Source organism: Gopherus flavomarginatus, chromosome 12, assembly GCF_025201925.1.
Source record: "Gopherus flavomarginatus isolate rGopFla2 chromosome 12, rGopFla2.mat.asm, whole genome shotgun sequence".
In the NCBI taxonomy this organism is placed as follows: Eukaryota; Metazoa; Chordata; order Testudines; family Testudinidae; genus Gopherus; species Gopherus flavomarginatus.
Genome location: NC_066628.1, coordinates 2,083,127 through 2,092,620, shown reverse-complemented (window position 1 = coordinate 2,092,620; position 9,494 = coordinate 2,083,127). Strand labels below are relative to the sequence as shown.

The window sequence follows — 9,494 nt, the reverse complement described above, 5'->3', positions numbered from 1 at the left end:
GAGGGGAACCCCCAGTTCCCACCAAGCGACCCAAATAGTCCCCTGTAAATGGCACTGATGCAGCAAAGTGTCTGCGGGGGCTTTAAGCTTTCAACAAACGCAGGCGCCCAGCAGATCGAGACGTCTCTGTGATCATTTCATCGCCCCGGAGCCCTTACGGGCTGGGGAACCCTGGGCCGGCGCTGGGATATGGCCCCACTGCGGGGGCTTGAGGGGGCAGGTTATAGGGGGATCCCTCGCTAAACAGCAAGATCCAGCCCCACTCTGGGGGGGAACAGAGGCTGGTTACCCAGGAACCCCTTGCCCGGCTCTTAGATGCGGCTGGCTCTGGGGTGGAGGACTGGGGAACCACCAAATGGAACAAAAAGTCTGGGCCAAGACTGGGGTCTCTGGGCTGGCACCGACTGGCAGGGGAGAGCGCCCCCTGCTGCCCCCCTGCAGCCCTGCCCCCCCAGCACGGTGACACCCCCTCCCCCCTGGAGTCAGCGGCTCCTTGAGCAGCAGAAGGGGAAGTGGCCGGTTTTTATAAAGGCCGGGCCCCAGCTGCAGAAGGGGGAAGTGGCCTCGGGGCGTCCGGGGTCCAGCACGAGAGGCAGAGACCGGAACAGACATGAGCTCCCAGCAGAATCTACAAGGTACCGTCCCAGTCTCCTGCTCCAAAGCAGCCCGGACGCCTGGGTCCCGTTCCCCATCCTGGTCTCCCTCCCCCAACCTCCTCGGACTCCTGGGTCCCCTTCTCCTGAGTCCCGTTCCCCATCCTGGTCTCCCTCCCCCGACCTCCTCGGACTCCTGGGTCCCCTTCTCCTGGGTCCTGTTCCCCATCCTGGTCTCCCCCACATTCCACCTCGGATGCCTGGGTCCCATTTCCCGTCCTCATCTCCCTGCCCCAACCTCCTCGGACTCCTGGGTCCCGTTCCCCATACCCATCTCCAAGTCCACCCCACATGCCTGGGTCCCGTTCACTATCCTCCATTCCCTCGCTGCACAGGGGCTGGGAGCGCTGCAGGGCCCCCACCCCCGGACGCGTGGGCAGCTGGGGGGAGGGGCGTTTCTCTCCCCAGCTCAGGACCTTCTGTCAGTTCCTCCTGCCAGGCTGGGAAAAGCAGCAAGAGCGAAACTGCCTCCAACTAACCCCAGAAAGGGGAAACCAGCCAGGCCGGAGAAAGAGGAAACCCCGAGCCTGAAAGGGGGGCAGGGCTGGGCTGGCAGGGGCTGCGGGTCGGGAGTGAGGGGCACCGGCAGGGCTGGGCTAGCAGGGGCTGCGGGTCGGGAGTGAGGGGCACCGGCAGGGCTGGGCTAGCAGGGGCTGCGGGTCGGGAGTGAGGGGCACCGGCAGGGCTGGGCTGGCAGGGGCTGCAGGCTGGGAGTGAGGGGCACCAGCAGAGCTGGGGGGACCCAGGGGGCTGCAGGTCGGGAGTGAGGGGCACCGGCAGAGCTGGGGGGACCCAGGGGGCTGCGGGTTGGGAGTGAGGGGCACCGGCAGAGCTGGGGGGAGCAGTGCTGGGCTAGCGGGGGCTGCGGGTCGGGAGTGAGGGGCACCAGCAGAGCTGGGGGGACCCAGGGGGCTGCGGGTTGGGAGTGAGGGGCACCGGCAGAGCTGGGAGGACCCAGGGGGCTGCGGGTTGGGAGTGAGGGGCACCGGCAGGGCTGGGGGGAGCAGTGCTGGGCTAGCGGGGGCTGCGGGTCGGGAGTGAGGGGCACCAGCAGAGCTGGGGGGACCCAGGGGGCTGCGGGTTGGGAGTGAGGGGCACCGGCAGAGCTGGGGGGACCCAGGGGGCTGCGGGTTGGGAGTGAGGGGCACCGGCAGAGCTGGGGGGACCCAGGGGGCTGCAGGTCGGGAGTGAGGGGCACCGGCAGAGCTGGGGAGGGGCAGGGCTGGGCTGGCAGGGGCTGCAGGTTGGGAGTGAGGGGCACCGGCAGAGCTGGGGGGACCCAGGGGGCTGCGGGTTGGGAGTGAGGGGCACCGGCAGAGCTGGGGGGACCCAGGGGGCTGCGGGTTGGGAGTGAGGGGCACCGGCAGAGCTGGGGGGACCCAGGGGGCTGCAGGTCGGGAGTGAGGGGCACCGGCAGAGCTGGGGAGGGGCAGGGCTGGGCTGGCAGGGGCTGCAGGTTGGGAGTGAGGGGCACCGGCAGAGCTGCGGGGAGCAGTGCTGGGCTAGCGGGGGCTGCGGGTCGGGAGTGAGGGGCACCATTAACCCTTTGTTCCCCCCACGCCAGGGGGCAAGGCCTTCGGGGTGCTGAAGGCCCAGCAGGAGGAGGTTCTGGACTCTCTCAATAAGGTAGATGCCCCCCCCATGGGTCTGTGGGGGCCCCAGGGATGGGGGGAAGGGAACGGGCCCCACAGGCCCCCCCAGCCCATGTGTGTCAGACCTTGGATCACCCCACAGCTTGCCATACCCAGGGGCGGAGCTACCCGTTGTCATGGTGTCACAGCCGGCTTGTGATGTCACCATGGGGAGGGCAGTGATGTCACGGGGGGGCGGGGATGTTACGAGGCTCCGGTGTCACTCACCATGGGCTGTGATGTCACTGGGACCTGTGATGTCATGTCCTGAGCCAGGCAGCCCCTCACACCAGAGGCTTGGAGGTCGCGCCCCCAAGTCATGATGTCACCTTGGTGTGTGATGATGTCACGCCCGGCACCCTATGTTGTCATACGCGGGGCTGTGATGTCATAAGGCTGTGAGGTCACCTACCCGGCCTTCTTGTGACATCATGCACAAGTCATTATGAGGTGACAGGGGTGTGATGTCATAAACCAGGGGTGATGTCAGTGGGCTCTGATGTCACACACGGATTCCTGTTATGTCACACTCAGACTGCTGTGATGTCAGGGCTGTGAGGTCACCTGCAGAAAGTGGTGATGTAATGGGCAGGGCACTGATATCACCCACTGAAGTCCTCTGACCCCCCCAGGCCACTGCCCCCCAGCTCCACCCCCAGTCCAGCCCCCTCTCCCAACCCAGATCCGCCCCCAATCCAGCCCCCTCTCCCTACCCAGCTCCACCCCCAACCCAGCCCCCTCTCCCCACCCAGCTCCACCCCCTACCCACCCCCCTCTCTCTGCCCCCAAACCCAGCCCCCTCTCTCTGCCCCCAACCCAGCCCCCTCTCCCTACCCACCTCCACCCCCAACCCACCGCCCTCTCTCTCCCCCAAACCCAGCCCCCTGTTCCCACCCAGCTCCACCCCCAACCCAGCCCCCAACCCAGCTCCCTCCCCCACCCAGCTCCACCCCCAGCCCAGCCCCTCTCTCTGCCCCCAGGAATTTCTGGATGACCCCAAATACAGCACAGACGAAGACCTGCCAGAGAAGCTGGAGGCCTTCAAGAGTGAGTGACGCCCAAGGGGCGGAGCTGGAGGGGGCTCATTTGGGGTGGGGCCCAAGTCGCCTGAGGGCTGAGGGGGAGACCAGGGGTCCCAGGCCCCCTGGGGGTGGGGGGCAGTGGGTACCAGGGGGCTGGTGATGGGGCAATGCCCCTGAGAGTGGGGGGGAGCAGGGGCCCCGAGTGCCTCTGTCTAATCCTCCTGTCCATCCATCCGTCCTGCAGAGAAATACATGGAGTTCGACCTCAACGGGGAAGGGGACATTGGTGAGTTCCCGTGGGCGAGCACGTGTGTGTGCGAGCACGTGTGTGCGAATGTGCATGTGTGCGAATGTGGATGTGTGTGAGCCTGTGTGTACGAACATCTGCGAGCGTGTCTGTGTGAGCGTGTGCACGTGAACGTGTGCGAGCACGTGTGTGCAAACGTGTACGTGTGCAAATGTGGGCATGTGCGAGCACGTGTGTGTGCGAGCGTGGGCGTGTCCCCGCTGGCCCCCCGACCTCTGCTTCCCCCAGACATCATGGCTCTGAAGCGGATGCTGGAGAAGCTGGGGGCGGCCAAGACCCACTTGGAGCTGAAGAAAATGATCATGGAGGTGACGGGCGGCCTGGGCGAGACCATCGGCTACCGGGACTTCGTCCGTATGATGCTGGGCAAGCGCTCGGCCATCTTCAAACTGTGAGCGCCCCTCACTCCCGACCCGCAGCCCCGTCCCCCCATCCCCCGAGTCCGGCCGGCGCCCCTCACTCCCGACCCACAGCCCCGTCTCCCCATCCCCCGAGTCCGGCCGGCGCCCCTCACTCCCGTCCCGCAGCCCCGTCTCCCCATCCCTCCCACCAGGCCGGCGCCCCTCACTCCCGACCCGCAGCCCCGTCTCCCCATCCCTCCCACCAGGCCGGCGCCCCTCACTCCCGACCCGCAGCCCCGTCCCCCCATCCCCCGAGTCCGGCCGGCGCCCCTTACTCCCGTCCCGCAGCCCCGTCTCCCCATCCCTCCCACCAGGCCGGTGCCCCTCACTCCCGACCCGCAGCCCCGTCCCCCTATCCCCCGAGTCCGGCCGGCGCCCCTTACTCCCGTCCCGCAGCCCCGTCTCCCCATCCCTCCCACCAGGCCGGCGCCCCTCACTCCCGACCCGCAGCCCCGTCTCCCCATCCCTCCCACCAGGCCGGCGCCCCTCACTCCCGACCCGCAGCCCCGTCCCCCCATCCCCCGAGTCCGGCCGGCGCCCCTCACTCCTGACCCGCAGCCCCGTCTCCCCATCCCTCCCACCAGGCCGGTGCCCCTCACTCCCGACCCGCAGCCCCGTCCCCCCATCCCCCGAGTCCGGCCGGCGCCCCTCACTCCCGACCCGCAGCCCCATCCCCCCAGTCCCCGAGTCCAGCCGGCGCCCCTCACTCCCGACCCGCAGCCCCGTCCCCCCATCCCCCGAGTCCGGCCGGCGCCCCTCACTCCCGACCCGCAGCCCCGTCCCCCCATCCCCCGAGTCCGGCCGGTGCCCCTCACTCCCGACCCGCAGCCCCGTCCCCCCATCCCCCGAGTCCGGCCGGTGCCCCTCACTCCCGACCCGCAGCCCCGTCCTCCCATCCCCCGAGTCCAGCCGGCGCCCTTCACTCCCGACCAGCATCCCCGTCTCCCCATCCCTCCCACCAGGCCGGCGCCCCTCACTCCCGACCCGCAGCCCCGTCCCCCCATCCCCCCCGCCCGGCCGGCGCCCCTCACTCCCGACCCGCAGCCCCGTCCCCCCATCCCCCCCGCCCGGCCGGCGCCCCTCACTCCCGACCCGCAGCCCCGTCCCCCCAGCCCCCCAGCCCGGCCGGCGCCCCTCACTCCCGACCCACAGCCCCGTCTTCCCATCCCTCCCGCCCGGCCGGCGCCCCTCACTCCCGACCCGCAGCCCCGTCCCCCCATCCCCCGAGTCCGGCCGGCGCCCCTCACTCCCGACCCGCAGCCCCGTCCCCCCATCCCCCCCGCCCGGCCGGCGCCCCTCACTCCCGACCCGCAGCCCCGTCCCCCCAGCCCCCCAGCCCGGCCGGCGCCCCTCACTCCCGACCCACAGCCCCGTCTTCCCATCCCTCCCGCCCGGCCGGCGCCCCTCACTCCCGACCCGCAGCCCCGTCCCCCCATCCCCCGAGTCCGGCCGGCGCCCCTCACTCCCGACCCGCAGCCCCGTCTCCCCATCCCTCCCACCAGGCCGGCGCCCCTCACTCCCGACCCGCAGCCCCGTCCCCCCATCCCTCCTGCCCGGCCGGCGCTCCTCACTCCTGACCCGCAGCCCCGTCCCCCCATCCCCCGAGTCCGGCCAGCGCCCCTCACTCCCGACCCGCAGCCCCGTCCCCCCATCCCCCCCCGCCTGGCCGGCGCCCCTCACTCCCGACCCGCAGCCTCGTCCCCAGCTCCACCCTGTCCGGCCGGCGCCCCTCACTCCCGACCCGCAGCCCCGTCCCCCCATCCCCCGAGTCCGGCCGGCGCCCCTCACTCCCGACCTGCAGCCCCGTCCCCCGCTCCACCCTGCCCGGCTGGCGACCCTCACTCCCGACCCGCAGCCCCGTCCCCCCATTCCCCGAGTCCGGCCGGCGCCCCTCACTCCCGACCCGCAGCCCCGTCCCCCCATCCCCCGAGTCCGGCCGGCGCCCCTTACTCCCGACCCGCAGCCCCGTCCCCCCATCCCTCCTGCCCGGCCGGCACCCCTCACTCCCGACCCGCAGCCCCGTCCCCCCATCCCTCCTGCCCGGCCGGCACCCCTCACTCCCGACCCGCAGCCCCGTCCCCCCATTCCCCGAGTCCGGCCGGCGCCCCTCACTCCCGACCCACAGCCCCGTCTCCCCATCCCTCCCACCAGGCCGGCGCCCCTCACTCCCGACCCGCAGCCCCGTCCCCCCATCCCCCCAGCCCGGCCGGCGCCCCTCACTCCCGACCCGCAGCCCCGTCCCCCCATGCCCCCTGCCCGGCTGGCGACCCTCACTCCCAACCCGCAGCCCCGTCCCCCCATCCCCCGAGTCCGGCCGGCGCCCCTCACTCCCGACCCGCAGCCCCGTCCCCCATCCCTCCCACCAGGCCGGCGCCCCTCACTCCCGACCCACAGCCCCATCCCCCCATCCCCCGAGTCCGGCCGGCACCCCTCACTCCTGACCCGCAGCCCCGTCCCCCCATCCCCCCAGCCCGGCTGGTGCACCTCACTCCCGACCCGCAGCCCCGTCCCCCCATCCCCCCCGCCTGGCCGGCGCCCCTCACTCCCGACCCGCAGCCCCGTCCCCCCATCCCCCGAGTCCGGCCGGCGCCCCTCACTCCCGACCCGCAGCCCCGTCCCCCCATCCCCCCCGCCCGGCCGGCGCCCCTCACTCCCGACCCGCAGCCCCATCCCCCCGTCCCCCCAGCCCGGCCGGCGCCCCTCACTCCCGATCCGCAGACCCGTCCCCCCATTCCCCGAGTCCGGCCGGCGCCCCTCACTCCCGACCCACAGCCCCGTCTCCCCATCCCTCCCACCAGGCCGGCGCCCCTCACTCCCGACCCGCAGCCCCGTCCCCCCAGCCCCCCAGCCCGGCCGGTGCCCCTCACTCCCGACCCGCAGCCCCGTCCCCCCATGCCCCCTGCCCGGCTGGCGACCCTCACTCCCGACCCGCAGCCCCGTCCCCCCATCCCCCGAGTCCGGCCGGCGCCCCTCACTCCCGACCCGCAGCCCCGTCCCCCCATCCCCCGAGTCCGGCCGGCGCCCCTCACTCCCGACCCGCAGCCCCGTCCCCCCATCCCCCGAGTCCGGCCGGCGCCCCTCACTCCCGACCCGCAGCCCCGTCCCCCCATCCCTCCCACCAGGCCGGCGCCCCTCACTCCCGACCCACAGCCCCATCCCCCCATCTCCCCAGTCCGGCCGGTGCCCCTCACTCCCGACCCGCAGCCCTGTCCCCCCAGCCCCCTCGCCCGGCCGGCCCCCCTCACCCCCGACCCACAGCCCCTGGGACACCCTGTATAGCCCGCCTGGCCAGCACCCCACACTCCTGACCTGCAGCCCCCATCCTCCCTTTATCCCAACACCGGACGGCGCCCCTCATTCCCGATCCGCAGCCCCTGTATCCCCCACCTGGCCAGCGCCCCTCACTCCTGACCCGCAGCACCTGGGTCCCCCTGTCGTTAACCCCGTCTCCGTCCCCCCTGCAGGATCCTGATGTATGAAGACAAAGCCAAGGAGAAGGAGGAGAAGCCGGCCGGCCCCCCCGCCAAGAGGGCCATAGCTGACCTCCCCTAGCTGCCCCCGGAGCCCTCTCTCCAGGGGGCTGTGGGGGGGCCCCGGGCAGGGAGCTTCTCCCCCCCTGCTCTGAGGTTCCCGTGGTTCATGGCACTGCTGGAAACCAAGCCACTAACAACGTCTGCGGGGGGGCTGGGGGGCAGCCCCCAGGCTGGGGGGCAGGGTTGGGAGGAGTGGGGGGCAGGCCCCAGGCTGGGGGGGTGCAATTTTGCTGGACCCACTGGGATTCTGGGATTGTCAGACCTTATCACACCTCCCCCATGACTCCCGCCAACCCTGCAAAGGATTCTGGGATTGACAGACCTTGTCACACACCCTCCCCGCATGACATATGCTAAGTCTGCAAAGGATTCTGGGATTGACTCTCCCCCCATGCCAGACTCACGCCAAACCCACAAAGGATTCTGGGCCAGCCAAGGTGGGAGAGGTTAAAGGTCGAGAGCCCCTTGGCACTCATGGGGTCGGCGTGAGGGGTGAAAGGTCAGAGGTCACGGGGGTGACCCATACATGCAGCACAGTCAATAAATGCGTCTTAATGACCCTGCTAATGCCTGGTGGTTTCTATGGGGGGGGGGTCACTAATCATGGGAGGAGCATGTGATGTCATCCCCAGCCAATCAGGAGCCTTCAGGCAGGAGCGACGGAGAAAGAGGTCTCTGATTGGGCAGGGAGTGGGTGGGTTGGGCTTTTCTGCCCCGGGGGGAGGATCCATTAGCAGCGGAGGTGGGAATGTCCCATTATAGAGGGGAAGTGGGGCTGTCTTCCAGTGGAATGGCCCATTATAGCCTGGGGGTGGGTGGGATGGAATGTGCCATTATAGAAAGGAGGGAGGTGTCTCCTGATAGAAAGGTCCATTACAGAATCGTCCCACAAGGGCTCCGTGCGCTGCCCTCGCCTGCGGGCACCACCCGCCGCAGCTCCCATTGGTCGGGAACGGGGACCTGTGGCCAATGGGAGCTTTGGGGGTGGTACCCACAGGCGAGGGCAGCGCACAGCGGAGCTGCCACCCACCCCACCCCACCCCCAGGGGCCACTGCCAGACATGCTGACCACCTTCGGGGATGCGCGGGGCCCGGGCAGGCAGGGAGCCTGCACCCCGAACCCCTCCTGCACCCCGCAACCCTGCCCTGAGCCTTCTCCTGCCACACCCCTCCTGCATCCGAAACCCCTCCTGCACCCCAAACCCTGTCCTGAGCTCCCTGCCACACCCCCTGCACCTCAAACCCTGTCCTGAGCCCCCTGCCACACCCCCTGCACCCCAAACCCTGTCCTGAGCCCCCTGCCACACCCCTCCTGCACCTCAACCCCCAGCCCTGAGCCCCCTTCCACACCCCTCCTGCACCCCAACCCCCAGCCCTGAGTCCCCCGCCACACCCCCTCCTGCACCCCAACCCCCTGCCCTGAGTCCCCTGCCACACCCCCTCCTGCACCCCAACCCCCAGCCCTGAGTCCCCTGCCACACCCCCTGCACCTCAAACCCTGTCCTGAGCCCCCTGCCACACCCCCTGCACCCCAAACCCTGTCCTGAGCCCCCTGCCACACCCCCTGCACCTCAAAACCTGTCCTGAGCCCCCTGCCACACCCCCTGCACCTCAAACCCTGTCCTGAGCCCCCTGCCACACCCCCTGCACCCCAAACCCTGTCCTGAGCCCCCTGCCACACCCCTCCTGCACCTCAACCCCCAGCCCTGAGCCCCCTTCCACACCCCTCCTGCACCCCAACCCCCAGCCCTGAGTCCCCTGCCACACCCCTCCTGCATCCGAAACCCCTCCTGCACCCCAACCCCTGTCCTGAGCCCCCTGCCACACCCCCTGCACCCCAAACCCTGTCCTGAGCCCCCTGCCACACCCCCTGCACCTCAACCCCCAGCCCTGAGCCCCCTTCCACACCCCTCCTGCACCCCAACCCCCAGCCCTGAGTCCCCTGCC

General features: G+C 70.8%; 1 protein-coding gene across 2 annotated transcripts; it reads left to right on the top strand.

Annotated features, from left to right (window-relative positions):
• Window positions 1–546: 546 nt before the first annotated feature.
• Window positions 547–8,114, top strand: AIF1 (allograft inflammatory factor 1). Of its 2 annotated transcripts, XM_050919681.1 has the most exons (6): window positions 547–635; window positions 2,218–2,279; window positions 3,265–3,331; window positions 3,551–3,592; window positions 3,842–4,004; window positions 7,479–8,114. In XM_050919681.1, the coding sequence occupies exons 1-6, from the start codon at window positions 611–613 to the stop codon at window positions 7,564–7,566; spliced, it is 447 nt and encodes a 148-aa protein (XP_050775638.1). In that variant the 5' UTR covers window positions 547–610; the 3' UTR covers window positions 7,567–8,114. The 2 variants fall into 2 exon arrangements, with proteins under 2 accessions (XP_050775638.1, XP_050775639.1); XM_050919682.1 differs by lacking the exon at window positions 2,218–2,279 and having other exon boundaries at window positions 561–635.
• The last annotated feature ends 1,380 nt before the right edge of the window (window positions 8,115–9,494 follow it).

Bases quoted from the DNA above. Each gene is read 5' to 3' on its own strand.
- AIF1 (XM_050919681.1), top strand. From the start codon at position 611: ATGAGCTCCCAGCAGAATCTACAAG. The intron at 636-2,217 runs GTACCGTCCCAG...CCCCCACGCCAG, and splicing joins CTCCCAGCAGAATCTACAAG to GGGGCAAGGCCTTCGGGGTG. The intron at 3,332-3,550 runs GTGAGTGACGCC...TCCGTCCTGCAG, and splicing joins GAAGCTGGAGGCCTTCAAGA to AGAAATACATGGAGTTCGAC.